The sequence below is a fragment of the Siphateles boraxobius genome, unplaced genomic scaffold, assembly GCF_051911475.1.
Source record: "Siphateles boraxobius isolate OS27281-9 unplaced genomic scaffold, OSU_SipBor_1 199, whole genome shotgun sequence".
NCBI classification, from domain to species: Eukaryota; Metazoa; Chordata; class Actinopteri; order Cypriniformes; family Leuciscidae; genus Siphateles; species Siphateles boraxobius.
The window spans coordinates 235,605-252,061 of record NW_027508809.1 but is presented as its reverse complement, the minus strand read 5'-3'; the positions used below and the strand labels follow the sequence as shown (position 1 = coordinate 252,061).

At 47.1% G+C, this 16,457-nt stretch overlaps 1 protein-coding gene across 1 annotated transcript in view; it reads left to right on the top strand.

The window, feature by feature from the left end:
- LOC143744160 (cadherin-7-like) overlaps positions 1-14,737 on the top strand; it is a 240,284-nt gene extending 225,547 nt beyond the window's left edge. The window contains exon 11 of the mRNA XM_077235580.1: positions 10,403-14,737. Coding sequence (XP_077091695.1) covers positions 10,403-10,911 — 509 coding nt within the window. The 3' untranslated portion in view covers positions 10,912-14,737. The remainder of the gene's footprint in view (positions 1-10,402) is intronic.
- Positions 14,738-16,457: the final 1,720 nt, after the last annotated feature.

The following is a 16,457-nucleotide window of genomic DNA, read 5'->3' as shown; positions in this document are numbered from 1 at the left end:
CGCAGCCTGCTGGATCCAGGCCGTTTCCAGATCTGACGAAGGACTTTCGCCTGGACCTGATGACAATGCAGTGCTGAAGTGCCAACTAGCCTCTCCCTATGAGGGATCCCTATACCACTCTACAGATAAAGCGTTGTGGAATTTTTCGGTTCGCGTACCTACCCAAAGAGATAAGATAAAATAAAAATTCTGCATCAAAATTTATAGACAAGTAGTTTGTTTAGGCATGGTTTGTAAGGAATTACAAACCTGCGCACATATATTCAAACGCACATAACTATAGAATCAATTCTTAATGCGCATGTGAACGCCATCAGCGTCTATCACAGGTTCACGTTTAAAGTCTGTTTAGAGAGAACGGTGTCGTCTTAGCGGCCCCTAATTTAATAACAAATGATCATTTAGACGGAAGTGAATCAATCAAAACTAACTTTAGCTGGAAAAACATTTTTCAAGAGCCACTATAAAACCAAACCAATCTCTGTTACCTTAAATTATATCTTTATCTCTGTAAAGCTGCTTCGAAACAATCTACATTGTTAAAAGCGCTATATAAATGAGGATGACTTGACTTGACTTGACTAATCACGCCACCTTCTCAGCTGTCTTCCAGTGCCCTGCGTAAATCGAGATCCCTGTCGAGACTGGATGAAGGACTCCATTTAACACAGGAATACCAAGGTACACTGGGAAGCATATCCCAAGCTAGGGGAAGTATGCAATTAATGCCAACCCAGAGGGGGGGGGGGGGGGGGGGGGGGGTTGGGGGGGGACTTAGAGAATACACATATGACCTGAAGGAAACATATGGAGAACACTGGGTAGTCTAGCCGCAGGTGGAATATTTCAACCCCAGGGGTGGCAAGGTGGCTTGCCAAGGGAAAGACACATGATCAGAGAGGCTTACAGTGGAAAAACACATGTGGGGGTCGCTCAGGAGAGGGACCATGCACACGGAAGGCACCTAGCCGACGCGCAGGCAATAGACACTGGCGCCAACGTCAGGAGTGCTGGAGGAACTCAGGGCTTTCGGGGAAGCTCACCTGAGGAGAATATTGCACGTATCCAGTCCGTGGAGTGGAATGGCGAGCAAGCGAAGACACCTGAGCGGGTCCAGTGCTAGCTGGTTGAAGCGAGTACATGGGAGGACACTGGCTCCACTCTGAGATAGTAGAATCTGGCGAATGTGTTAGGTGTCGCCCAGCCTGCAGCTCTGCAGATGTCTGTTAGCGAAGCGCCATGCGCTAGAGCCCAAGAGGACGCCACACTCCGGGTGGAGTGGGCAGTCACACCAAGAGGGCACGGTCGACCTTGCTGCTGGTATGCCAAAGCAATGGCGTCCACTATCCAGTGAGACAACCTTTGCTTGGAGAGAGCCTTTCCCTTCAGCTTCCCACCATAACAGACAAAGAGCTGATCTGTGGTCCTGAAACAGTGCGTCCTGTCTACATAGACGCGGAGAGCACGTACTGGACAGAGCAGTGCCAAGGCTGGGTCTCCCTCCTCCGGGGGCAGCACTTGCAGGTTCACCACCTGGTCCCGGAAGGGAGTGGTAGGAACCTTGGGCACATATCCAGGCGGGGGTCTCAGGATCACGTGAGAGTAAGCCGGCCACAAAATCCAGGCACGCTTCGTTAACGGAGAATGCGTGCAGGTCCCCTACCCTCTTGATGGAGGCCAGTGCAGCCAGGAGCGCTGTCTTCATAGACCGGAATTTAAGCTCCACTGATTGCAGGGGCTCAAATGGAGCACTCTTCAGGGCAGTTAGAACCACAGGGCAGTTCAGGGCAGTTAGAGGTCCCAAGAGGGAACGAGAGGAGGGCGAGGCGGATTTAGTCTCCTCGCTCCTCTCAGGAACCTGATGTGAAAGTGAAAGTGAAAGTGAAAGTGACACGTGATGGCCAAGTATGGTAACCCATACTTGGAATTTGACCTCTGCATTTAACCCATCCAAGTAAGTGGACACACATTAGGAGCAGAGTAGTGAGTAGTGAACACACACACACTGCAAACGTGGATACACACACCCGGAGCAGCGGGCAGCCTTGAGTGGCGCCCGGGGAGCGATTGGGGGTTAGGTGCCTTGCTCAAGGACACCTCAGTCATATTCCTGCCAGTACTGGAATCGAACCAGCAACCTTTGGGTCACCAGTCCAACTCTGTTACCATTAGGCCATGACTGCCCCCCATTAGGCCATGACTGCCCCCATTAGGCCATGTCCAGGTCGTGCTTCCCCACCGACTTACCTTCGATGAGGTCATGGTGTGCGGCAATAGCGGCAACTTAGACCTTCAGGGTGGAGGGAGACAGCCTTCGCTCCAGCCCCTGTTGAAGGAAGGAAAGCACAACGCTGATCGAGCATCTCCGGGGCGCTTCTCGGTGAGAAGTGCACCAGCTGACGAAGAGGTTCCACTTCAACGCATAGACGTGTCTCGTGGACGACGCCCTAGCGGAAGTGATGGTAGCCACCACCGCTGGTGGTAGGGTACTCAAACCTGCCTCGTCCCACCCAGGAGCCACATGTGGAGGTTCCAGAGATCGGGACGAGGGTGCCATAGGGTGCCCCGTCCCTGAGAAAGAAGGTTCTTCCTCAGAGGGATCGGCCAGGGAGGTGCTGCCGCGAGGAGTACTAGTTCGGGGAACCAGGTCGGTTGGGCCAGTAAGGGGCAACCAGGATGACCTGCTCCTCGTTCTCCCTGATCTTGCGCAAGGTCTGCGCAAGAAGGCTCACTGGGGGAAATGCATACTTGCAGCCCTGTGGCCAGCTGTGCGCCAGAGCATCCGTGACAAGAGTGCCCTCGGTCAGGGAATAAAACTGGGCGCGATGGGTCAGGTCGTGGGAGGCAAACAGATCTATCTGTGCGTCCCCGAACTGGTCCCAAATCAGCTGAACCGACTGGGGATGGAGTCGCCATTCTCCAGGGAGAGGCTGAAGCCGTGAGAGCTCGTCGGCTGCACAGTTCAGCGCTCCGGGAATGAAAATGGCTCGAAGCGACCTCAGATGCTTCTGACTCCATAGGAGGAGGTGGCGAGCGAGTTGTGGCGAGCGAGTTGTGACATACGGCGGGAGCGTAGACCACCTTGATGGTTGATGTACGCTACAGTGGCGGTATTGTCTGAACGGACTAGTACGTGTTGACCCCTGAGCAACGCCCGGAAGCGGTGCAGGGCAAGGCGTACTGCCAACAACTCGAGGCGATTGACATGCCATAGCCGCTGGGGTCCTGTCCAGGAGCCCGCAGCAGCATGTCCATTGCACATGGCGCCCCAGGCCATGTTGGAGGCATCTTTTGAAACAACAACATGCCGGGAAGCTCGTTCCAGGGGGACACGCACGCTGAGAAAACTGAGGTTCGACCACGGGGTGAAGAACTTCCGGCAGGTCGGAGTAACTGGTACTCGGAGCGTGCCGTGTTGCCATGCCCACCTCGGGACTCGGTCGCGAAGCCAAAGCTGAAGCGGTCTCATATGAAGCAATCCGGGCGGCATGACCGCGGCTGCAGATGCCATATGCCCCAGGAGCCTCTGAAAGAGTTTCAGTGGAACCGTACTCCTGCCCTCGAATTGTGTCAGGCAAGTCAGCAGTGACTGCGCGCGCTCGCTCGTAAGCTGCGCGGACATGGTGACCGAGTCGATGTCCATACCGAGAAAAGAGATCCTCTGCACGGGGCAAAGTTTGCTCTTCTCCCAGTTGACCCGAAGGCCCAGACGAGCTAGGTGTCGAAGCACTAGTTCCCTGTGTTCGCAAACCTGATCTCGAGAGTGAGCTAGGATCAGCCAGTCGTCGATATAACTCAGGATGCGAACCCCGTGTTCCCGAAGGGGAACAAGGGCAGCCTCGACGACCTTCGTGAAGATGCGAGGAGACAGGGCTAGCCCGAAAGGGAGAACCGGGTACTGGTATGCCTGCCCCTCGAAAGCAAACCGAAGGAACGGTTTGTGTTGAGGAAGAATGGAGACATGAAAGTAGGCGTCCTTCAGGTTGATCGCTGCAAAGCAATCCTGGGGCCGTATGCATTCGAAAAGGCGTTTGGCGGTGAGCATCTTGAACGGCATCCTGTGAAGGGAGCGGTTCAGCACGCGCAAGTCCAGGATTGCCCGGAACCCACCGGTTTTCTTGGGGACAATGAAGTAGGGGCTGTAGAAGCCGGACCTCATCTCGGCTGGAGGGACAGTCTCGATTGCACCCTTCGCCAACAGGGTGGCAATCTCTGCTCTCATGATGGGGGCATTGCCACCAACCAAAGTGGAGCGGACTCCCCTGAAGCGGGGAGGAGACCGTGCAAACTGAATCGCATAGCCGAACCTGACGGTCCGTGCGATCCAGCGGGACAGACGGGGAAGCTCTAGCCAGGCTCCCAGGAACTGAACCAGCGGGATCATGGGAATCACAGGCGTCCCCCCGGAGGGGCAGCGAAGCGGAGTAACCGGCCCAGACGTGGACGGCATTGCGGCCCGGTGTGGGGGCACAGTTAGCAACCGCGCCCTGGCAGAGGGGGCCAGGGGAGGACCAGGCTGGTCGTCCCGCGGGGGCCTGCTCTGCCAGGGTCTGGCCACAGAGGGGGACAGGGGCGAAGCGGTCCGTGGACGGCACGCCGTGTCAACCGCCTCTGGGACAGAGGGTGGCGAGGAGAGCATGGCTTATGGGCGCCGCTCTGTGTCGACCGAGAACTCTGTGAGCTCAGGGAAGAGGGGATTGTTTCTGTTTTTAACCACACGGGGAGTGGAGAACAAAAGATTCTCCCCCGGCCCTCCACCGGGGGAAGGAGTGGTCCTGCTACCACCTCCTGAGAAACAATCATCATCCCTGAGCAGCCCGTCTCAGGAGCGCCGCTTGGCCCGGCCTTTAGCGGGGGGGGGGGGGGGGGGGCAGGAGAGGGCTGTGGCGCCTTCTTACGGCTTCCTCCGCGACCGGCCCTGGGTGGAGGCTGCTGCGTGGTCCGGGCGGGAGGGGCGGGAGCCGCAGGAGGGCGCCCTCGGCGGGAAACAGGTCGAGGCGTCTGCCCGGCCGGCTTGGTGGAGGCAGCAGTGGGCCGGCAGGGCAGAATGTGTCTGATGGCCTCGGTCTGTTTCTGGGCAGTTGAAAACTGTTGGGCAAAATCTTCAACTGCATCGCCAAAGAGGCCGGCCTGGGACAAGGGGGGCGTTAAGCAGACGGGTCCGCTCCGCGTCCCGCATGTCGGCCAGGTTCAGCCACAGATGTCTCTCCTGGACCACAGCTGTGGACATCACCAAACCCAGGGAGCGCGCGGTAACCTTCGTCGCCCGGAGAGCAAGGTCGGTCGCGGCGCCCAGCTCATCAAAGAGCCCTGGGTCTGTCCTACCCTCGTGCATGTCTCTGAGCATCTGGGCCTGGTAGACCTGCAGAGTGGCCATAGCATGCAGTGAAGCAGCCGCCTGTCCTGCTGCTCTGTAAGACTTCGCCACCAGGGTCGACGGAAATCTACAGGCTTTGGATGGGTGCTTAGGCTCGCCCCGAGAAGAAGCACTCTGAGGACATAGTTGCATGGCAACAGAGCGTTCAACCGGGGGAAGCCCAGTGTACTCACGGGCAGCTGCCTCATAGTGGGGAGGAAAGGCGGATGAGACCAGCTAGCGGTCCCGAGAAGACAGGGGGGTCTTCCAGGACTTCGAGATCTCATCATGCACATCCGGGAAGAAAGGTATTGGGGTTTGCCGAGGACGAGGGTCGGCGACCTTACCCAAAAACCAATCGTCCAGCCGCGAGCGCTCGGGACAGGGTGGAGGCCTCCACTCAAGTCCGATGCTCGCGGCTGCCCGGGAAAGCATGGGCGTCATCTCCGGATCAGACTCGAGCACAGCCGTATGCACACCGGAAGGTGGCAGCTGTGACGAGCCCTCACTTCCAGAAGACTCAAACCCACCTAGTGATGCTGCAACAGACATGGTATCTTCCTCTGTAGCTTCAACTGAAACATGCGGGCCACCAGAGGGTAGACCCGCGGGAATCAGCAGTTCGCTAGCGGGCACCGTCATTGAAGAGGGGGGCTGGGGTCGCGGACACATAGTCGGCGCCTTGTTCCAGACCGTAACCCTCAGGTCACACTGGCCACCAGCCGCAGAGCGGGGGGTGGATGAGGGGACTCTCACTCTTGCGAGTTCACGGAGTCTCGACTGTAATGACGCGATGGTCATGTTCCCACAGAGAGAACATGAGTCATCCACGAGCGCTGCTCTAGCATGATCAATGCCCAAACATACTATGCAACGCTCGTGCCCATCAGAGTCCAATACCAATCTGCCGCAACCAGAAGTACACGGGCGAGACATCTTTAAAAAGACATGCCACGTGTAAGCTCTTTTAGTGAGAGAAAACTCAAGTGTTGAAGCACCCGGGGAGAAACGCACCGACTGGCAGACCACTGCAACAGATCAGCAGGAAGCACGCTCTCGCCGTAGATCGCCGTCACACCAACACTCGAGGTACTCGTTTGTGAAGCTGACAATTCAGAGATGGCTTGTGGAGAGAAACATACTCTTGGCTCCGAAACGAAAACATATCTGCATGTTGCCGGCTTCCTCCTTTTATACCCACGAGGTGGGGCGGAGTTACGCCATGCAAATTCTGCAGACCCATGGCATTTCTTTGCCATTGGCTCGTTTTGTAATACTCGAAGTTGATAGGCTTTCAAAGCTAAACCCCATTCGTCGTCATCCGACGTAACTCGGAGTGACAACGAAAGGGATATGATTTTAGTTTCAGAACTAGTTCCACTGATGTGTGGAAAAAAGGCCCTGAGCCTCAGTACATTTTAATTGTATACACTCGAGGTAGAGAGACGTGAGGCCTGAAAATTCACCCATTTCATATTGATTGCATGTGATGGATCATTTGTACAATTTAATTACATTAATTCCTCATTACAAATGGACCATGGATACAAATGAAGGCGACAGGGAAAGATTCTTCAAGTTCAATGGAGAGTTTTTACACAATTTTAACTTTAATGAACAAGGTAATAAATAATGACTGGACAAAGAGAACTGATGCATACAGTTAAAGTTAGACTATAGTTTTTATCTCCATAGTCTCCATACTCATCTCATATATGACATTATGAATCTCAAACCCTCAATCTGCTCGAGCCTGTATGAATGCACCACATTCCTTACTATCTAGAAGCTTCACAGGTTCCACTAAAACTCAGTCAAATATTTCTTTCACTGAACAATATTCCACTCTCCCTGCTGGTTGACATTTTGTTGTAGATTATTTTAGTTTTGCATTCAAAGAGAGGGGATGTGGCAAAATGAGTGAGATGGCAATGTCGCCTAAGGAGGAATGTTTCTATAAAAAATCCACAAGTATTTTTTTAGCACTGTTTGAATTTCCTTTACATGTCAATCAAACAGTCTCTTCCTTTCTAGATGGGTGGTTGTTGATCAGAATAAGCTGTGGAACAGACTTAAAATCACACAATCAAAACTCTGTACTTGTTCCTGATGCTGGGGTCTTCTGAAGAATGTATAGAGACCCAAATTAACTTTTTTAATGGAATTCATCAAATTGAACATTCGTCCATTTGTGCTGTGGTCAGAAGACACAAATAAGTAGAGTACATCAGAAACTGAATGGACAGCCATATACTGTATCGAGTGTAGACAGCATCATTGATTATAATGCCTTCTATTTGCTTTTGATAATCATGTCTGGTGTTGACAGGTAACAGCCGTTATACAACTGATCGCCAATGGGTAATTATACATTTTTAGATAAAGGTACTCTGCTTTGTAAAGTTTGCCATTTCAACTGAAAATACAAACACAGTTGAGCATTTTTGAGAGAAACCTAAAAAAAATGGTTCAAACAAAAGCATGTTTGTGAACATCTCAAAATCTTGTTGTTTTTGCAAATCTGCCATTAATTTTTACAAGTATTAAAAATATACAATCTTCTCCACTTTCTTTCAACACAGCAAAGCTGAAGTTTTAAAGTTTGCGCTCTATTAATTCAGCTAAGAAATCATCACTTGAAACGTCAATTGACATTTTTTTCCAGTAATTTTAATCCAGTAATGTAATTTTGCATAGATCAGTTAATTTTTCACTATAATTGTAAGTTTTACCATTAAAATTAATAAGTATTTTACCATTAACATTACATTGATAAACATGCTATAGAGTTTTTTATGATTAATTTTATGTTGCTTATACATTCTATCTGATTTATATTAACTCTTTCCATGCCAGCCAGTCACTACAGCCATCGGCACTGATCCTCCACAAACCCATCTCCAAACCGGCGTGATGACTCCGATCTTAAACCAGATGGAACTGGATAATATTCTGATTGTTCCAATCCAATCTGACTTCTTCTCTCCTATAATGCTGTCTGAATCATAATCATACACTGTTCGTTCATTGGCCAGAGGTGAACTGGCCCCCTGACTGAGCCTGGGTTCTCCCAAGGTTTTTTCTCCATTCTGCCACTTGATAGAGTTTTGGTTCCTTCATTGTCGCCTTTTTCGCCTTTTTTTCACCTTTGTTTCCATTGGCTCGCTTAGTTGGGGACATTAAATTTAACATTTAATTTAATATTCAACAATAATATTGATCTGCCTGCATTGACACCATTATATGAGAACTGAACTGAGCTGGACGATTACATCACGGTTTTCTCCAGAGCGGCTATATATATAAATTAACTAAATTAATAACTTTTTTTCAAACAAAATAAAACATCATTGAACTTACTTAAGCTGGACTTTGACACTATTTTCTTCTGGAAAAACAAACTTTTTTGCATTTTCCTGTTATCTCTGTAAAGCTGCTTTGAAACAATCTGTATTGTAAAAAGGCACGATATAAATAAATGTGACTTGACTGGACTAAGTGTCTTATAAAAAGCAACATTTTGAGCAAAAAGTTGAGAATATCACATTTTTGTCAAAGACTACATTCAGATCGGATTCAGAACAATGATGCAGTAGATTACTTAGTAGACTGTCCTCTGGCTGTCTAAGGGGTGTCCGCAAAATAATATAGAATTCATAGACAATTGGAAAAGTTTTTGGGGCAGACCTGACCTGTTGAAAAGACATGGTATTCATCCCTCCTGGGATGGTGCTGCTCTTCTCTCTAGTAATTTGGCACATAGTCTTAGATATAAAACATGACAATCTGGGGCTCAAGTCAGGAAACAGACAAACTGGCTAAACCGACCGTCTGCTAGCGGCCTCGCGTCACCAAGGTCAGATAAATCCCATCACATGGAGGGTCTTTCAGCTAGATATCATCATATAGAGACTGTGTCTGTTCCCCGAATTAGGAAATACAAAAAACCTCCAAACCCATCTAAGGGTAAAATGTAATTGATGTTCAACAAATAAAGAATATATATGCATCGTTTAGATCCTATATATGCATCCTAACCCTAACCCTAACCCTAACCCAGAACCGGGAACACTTCCTATAAATCCTAATGTACTTTGTACATCATAAGTAGGATGGCATCTACGTTAATATTAGTCCCTCCGTTTATCCTGAGGTTTACCTCAGTCCGCCGTATCCAGAACTGAGGAAGTACCAGCGCCTGGACACGACGACAACACAGTCCTGAAGTGTCAACTGGTCTCTCCCCTGTGAAGGCCTCCTTCCCTTTACCTCTGTACTGATAAAACGTTGTCGGGATAATTCTGGTTCGCGCGGCTATGCAGACGCTACAAAAATTTATGTATTATACATTTTTAAGGCCAGACAAGTAGTTTGTTGAGGGTTGATTTGTGAAGAAGAACTACACGCCTGCGCATATATATATATATATATATATATATATATATATATATATATATATATATATTCAACACGCATACCTATCGACTGAACATGTAATGCGCATGTGCGCGCAGTATGCATTTTCGCGAGTTTGTGTTTTTGAGGTTTGCACAGAGAAAACAGATAATCGTTTTCACCTTCGAACCTATTTCAGGGAGTGGCTTCTCGAGACACCAGGCACTGTTTTGTGCGGATGGGCGGCCGCAGCGTGTTAGGTTTTTTTTATGTTAGAACGGTGTCGTGTTAGCGGCCCCTACGTTAATAACTAATGATCTTCAGAATGGAAATGAATCAATCAAGCCTATCTTTAGCTGGACAATAACTTTGTCCTAGAGCTTTGGTAAAGCCTAAACAATCTGGTATGGTAATTTCTATTATAACTGTTGAAGCTTTGATACAATCCATACTGTTAAAAGCGCTTTGTAAATTAAGATGATTTGACTTGACTAGATCAAGTCCATCAACACCCTCAAAGCTTCACAGTCCTATAGCTCCCCTAGGTCATCATTTCATTTAGTAAAAAAAATCCAGTAAAGATAAGTGTATCAGAGTTTTGTTCCATTGTATTGTGTAACCACTGAACCTTCATGTCTGTCTCTCCTCTAGTTATGATGCTGCTGATCGTGGTGATGCAACGCAGACGAAAAGTGCCTCTTTTCCTGGAGGATGAGCGTGATGTGCGGGAGAACATTGTTCAGTATGATGATGAAGGAGGAGGTGAAGAAGATACAGAAGCTTTCGATATGGCTGCACTGCGTAATCTCAGTGTCATACGTGATTCAAAGGTCCAAAATGTAACTCCAGTTAACTCAGTTAACCCATACTCAGCTTCAGCTAGGACATCTTACAAAACACTTCCTGACAACACTGTCTTTCAAGAGTTTATTTGGGACAGACTGAGAGTGACTGATGTGGATCCGTCAGCTCCACCGTATGATTCTCTTCAGACCTATGCGTTTGAGGGAAACGGCTCAGTGGCGGGGTCTCTGAGCTCGCTGGGTTCTCCCAGTTCAGATTCTGATCAGAGTTACGACTACCTCAGCAACTGTGGACCACAATTCAAGAAGTTGGCAGACCTGTATGGAAATCTTGAGGGAAGCAGGGTTTTCTCCTAGCCTTAATGATTATGGCCTACAAACATTCAACAACACAACAATTGTTATTGTTCTGCAGGTGTAAAGCCAATGTGTAAGGTCTGAATTTCTTTAGTTGGCTTTTGCAGGTTTGTCGACTCACTCAAATGAAACGAAATTGTGGTGCCAGGGTTTGATTTGGTAGGTGTACTGTAGTGTCCCTCCAATCTGACCACTGCCCTGCATAGTTTAGTTTCAACCTTAATAAAAGAAACTTGAGCAAGCTAATCAAGAGTGCATTTGACTCAATCCAGTTCTGCTCAGACCGATCGCTGTCTGGCTTGACGCAGTGCAATCTTTGTCTGATTTAAACACAGCGCCTGATTTAAACACAAGTGTCACTATGGGAAGCAGAAAATCTCAGAGATTCACGTCTTCACCGGACTGTAGTCTTCACCACGATAAATGCTATGAAAGTGCTCATAAGAATGGTATTCTCAATTGAAACAGAATGGAGGCTTGGACCAGTAAACTGTTTTCGATGCCCAGAGGCATGGCGAAAAGACACAGTGTCTCGTTCCCTGTTCTCAGGGAACAGAGGTTACAGTCATAACCTAGACATTCCCTTTCGAAAGGGAACTCGCACTACGTCGATGTCGCTTTGGGGAACGATATACCAACGCCACCATGCTAAGGGGAGTGTATGCCCATTGGCAGTGACAACTGTCAGAACCAGCAAATTCAAATGAAATGCCAGAATCATTCACACTCAGGTCACACTGGGCTGTCAGTGACATCATTCCCTACAGTCATAGCCCAAGCTATACGCTTCACAGGAAAACCTCCATTGTTTAATGAAAGGCCTACCTGGGCCTGTTCAAGGGCCTAGGACCACAGCTTCAAAATAGAAGGGGCCCCTTCTAGGGAATGTGGCTAGGAAATCACTATTCAGTGGAACATACTCCCCCGAAATGCCAGCAGGAAGGCCTGACCTGGTGTCACTTACATTGGACATTTCAGTCTGGCCAATTTCCTGTCTGTCCGAAGACAGAGCCTCTGCATACTTGCCTATAGATAAGGCATCCAACCCGAGGGACTGCGAAGCTGACAGTGAACCACTCGGCCCGGATCTCAGAGATGGGGTATCCAGGAGAGCATGATTCAGCATAGCACTTACAACGCTTGCCAGCGAGCCTTGCCTCACAACCCTTGCCTCACGAGAGAAGGGGGCGGGCCTTGGCCAAATGACTCCGTATTGGGAGGAGGCTGTCATTTAAGGGATGCTAAACAGCCTAAACTCACATAGTGAAAGGCCAGAGGCAGGAAAATGTCAGACGGCCGCATTGGCGGACATAAGATCTCTCTGAAGCTCCAGCGTCAGTCTCTAGAAAGAAATCTATATACTCTCTAATAAGTTTTTTAAATTATTATTTAAGAGAGGAGACAAACTACTCTACTCTGCGGTGGCTAATAGCCTGAGGGCTTAAACAGATGTATTTAGAAAATAAACGAAGCGGCAGGATTCAACATTTCCATTTTCTTTTAAATGACGTTATGCCACTTAATGCTCCGCTAACATTCTAGTAGAAATGAGTGACGGCCTCAAAATGCTCTCATAATGAGAGGAAGCCTAGCTATTAACATAGTTTACATCTACAATGAGCGGTGGCACACCCTGTGTATGGAAGGCCATCACATATTCACACATGAAGCCCATATAACTGGTGCTTCTCTCTATCGTTCTAGCCAACAAACAGGGGGACGTAAGGGCCCTTATAATACCATATCATACCTTATACCAGTGACATGACCCCATAACTCTACACAGGGAACGATGGTCTGTAGAGAAATACATTTTAGTGTCAGGTGCACACAAAACTGAAATTAAGACGCATCAGGCCTGATGTAAGAAGCGGGTGGGGAGTTGTGGAAGAGAGGAGAGGGCTAAGAAATAATAACGCCCTCAGAGGAGGTGATCCATCACAGACGCTGTGTGCGTTTGTGCTGGATCACCTCCCTTATTTCCCTCTTCTTGCGGGAGTCCCGCCTCTTCTGTGACCTAATCCTCCATGGAGGGGGCGCACGAGAGGTGACGCTGGCTCTCTGGCCCTGTCTACGGTCCTCTGACCGTGATGGGCAAGCCCCTCATGCTTGTCTGGGTGTGGAAGCGGATCTCAGCGGTATACAGGTACTAAATTCAGCTAAGCGTGCCTTCGCCTCTCTGAACTTTCCAACCACTGCCTCCACGGAGGTGGAGCAGCAGTTTGTTTGGTGGCCCGGAGCACTAGATCTGTGGTGTGGCGCAGTTCAGCAACCGCCTCAGGGGACATCCCTACCCCCTAGTCGAGATCCCCCAGCAGATCGGCCTGGTATGACTGCAACACTGCCGTGGTGTGCAAGGCAGCACCGGCCTGACCTGACTCAAGCCTACCGCGAGCGCACCGCAACCATCACCCTCATCAGCCATCTCCTGCTCATCCTGAAGACCACTCGCTGCTGGGCTAAGAGGAGGAGAGAAAACCTCCACCTGCAGCTCACCCTCGTCAGCAGCCGAATCGTCTGAGAAGGTTATCCCCCGATCCAGACGCTGAACCTTCTTCACTCGAGAAGAGGGCCTGACGAGAGTGGAGAGGAGAGCTCAAGGGAAAATTCTCACAGTGTGCAGAGGCAGCTCCCTCTAGAACTGCCCGTGCGTGCTCTTCACCCAGACAAAAAACGCACAGTTTGCGTGTGTCACCCGGCGTCAAGTATTTTGGGCACAGGTTCGCACACTTCTGGAAGTATTCCTTAACTTTCTCAGTGCATTTCATTTTTCTTACTGTAATCTCAAGGGTGTACAGGCAGAACAGTCCCTGAAGACGAAAAGGTGATTGTCATGTTTGCAAGGCGCCCTTATATACTTCCGGGTTGCACGCCTGAGGCTTTCCCCAAGGCGTCATTGACACAGTGCGAGTTCCCTTTCAAAAGAGAACTACATATAGGTGAGTTTGATCAGGGTTTGAGTTAAACTCTGCAGGGGAGTGGTTGTCCAGGGATAGATCTGAGGAACCCTGCTGTATATAAGACTACGGATAGAATACATTTTACACTTAAAAGAGTTTGTCCATGTTCAGCGGCTTCCAAAAGAGCAGCTAGAGTAAAAAACTGATAGGAAAAATTAGGATATATTCATAATAAAGTAATCAACAAGAACTGTAATTTTCAGAACAGTCCAGAAACATCTACTTTTTATCATTCAACCTGGTTAAAGGACAAATATTTTTCAACTTTTTTTTTTTTAAACTTTTGATTTCATGAACTAGGGTAGCATTAAAAAAAAATTTGTGTTGGTGATCTAGATTGTTTGCTTGAATCTCTCTACGAAAGTCTCAAAAATAATTCTTAAATGTTTTTTTGTAAACCCCAGATTGTCTATGTGAACTAGAGTTTCAGTTTGAAATGTAAAAATTGGTTCAGCAGTCTTTTTTTAACAAATAAAATTGCTTTTAAACTTAATCAGTATAATAAGCTTGCACAAATACCGTATATGTGATTGCACAAGACTGAGGATTTTATACATTTGTTGAAAAACAGGTTTACAAAGCAATGCCGTTAATATGTTTTTCACTGGAGATTAATATCACAGTCAAAGCTGAGCAAACAAATGTGTGAACTCTACATTTTGTAGATATAAGGAAGGAAAATATTTAATGGATTTAAAAAAAATCTTCTTCTTGTTTCTTGTATAATAGCATTAATCATAATGCAGTTGTAGATTTATGCAAGAAAACTGCACGGCTAGGACACTGAAACCCTTGTTTATTTGAACACTTTTCCTCTTTTGAGATATTTTATGTTTATGTTAAATAAAAGTCTCCCTGAGGCCTGATGCCGCACCCACTGTGTCTGTCTTTACTTGTCCCACCACACTTGGATAGCTTTCCCCACACAGTCATTCTTTGGATCATCCTCAGAAAAAGTCCAGTGCTGATGTGCCTCGGCTTCTTTATTGCATCACTGCCCTGTTTGGCAGGGTTAATATTACAGTCAGCTTTCTCCTTAATTGTATGCCATATGCACCACTAGCGTATAGTGATGCAATACCAGGTGGAGGATTTGATTGTATGAGCATCATGTCATTGAAATCAGCAAGGTGTTCTTTAATTTACCGTGATGCAACCAAATGCAATGAGGATGTAACCCATCTCTACTTGCTGGTAAACAGAATCTATCCTTGAGGTTATTGACATCACGCACTTTGAAGATAGGCGTACTGTACATAGAGAAAAGAAGAAAGTTTGGAAACATCAGATGAGTCTGGGAGAAAAAGCATTTTCTGTAAAATAAGGGTTACATAAAGATTTATGAAATGCATCTGGAAATCTAGAAACCTGGTTTGTGAGTTTTTGGGTCTGATTTGATCAATACTTTTGTAAGGCTCCAGCTTGTAATGATTCTCCACTTGGTGGCCCCAGCTTCTGTAGAATTCATTGTGTTTCTACTCATTAGTATTTGATTTCACCCAACTGTGGTTCATTAGCTTGTTTGTGTTGGCCTATTTAAATTCAATAATGCCCTGTTTGTCCCGATGGAGTGCGCAATGTGGTTTAGGTTCATACATGAAATTGTGGATATAAGATAAAGAAGATTAAATCCATGGCTTCAACTCTGTGGCCATTAACACATTATGCTCTGTTAATACTAGATGTTGATAGTAAATGAATCCATGATGACACATTTAATTAATAGCAATTCATATATTACTTAATCTATTAATCAGACCTCATTATTATATACTTTATTATCATTAATAACTGTCTTAGTTCTTCATTAACTCATGATTATCTGTGCATTAGAGGTGCACTAATATTCATTCATGTTTAACTATTGTAAAGTGTGACCAGATCTCAAGGTTTAATTTGAGATATAATGTAATTTTAACTTGTCTGTGAGTAAGTAGGTCAAGTGCAGGTGATTTAAACTATTAATGATCGTTTATCTTCTGCTTTGCTCTCCTGTTGCTGACTGCGCTGAACAAACGCCCCCTTAACCACATACAACATCAATTATAGTTACCTTTATTTACAATTCCTACCAATCAAAACTAATTTGTAAATATCATAAAATACTTTCTGAAGAATGTCAATGGAACTATGTCTAGTCAAAATAGCATTCTCGATATCTTAAATGCCAATTACGACGAGTAAAAATTGCATGATATCTAGAATTGTAAGGGGAATTATATGTTAAAACAACTTGCCATTCATCTGTATATTGTTGTAACATTCATAACATGAGTATTTCAGTTCCTTAATTGCTCTTCATGTTTCAGGGCTTCAGGTCTTTGGGGAGATTCAATTTTCTGAATGATCAATTGCCAAAAGAGATATGTTAATGTCAACCAAGACCTGAGGGAGAGCGTGTCTCCTCAGTGGACAGAAATAAAGACTCCGAGGGATTCACCGCATAAATAGATTCTGACACATCAGTCCTCATTTCTGTATGTGTGTGTGCTTTTTCTCAGCATGTAAGAGAGAAACAAAAATGAGGCAGAAAATGCAGCTAAACTGAGACTTAAGTATAAAACCCTTATTTATCAAGTACAGGGT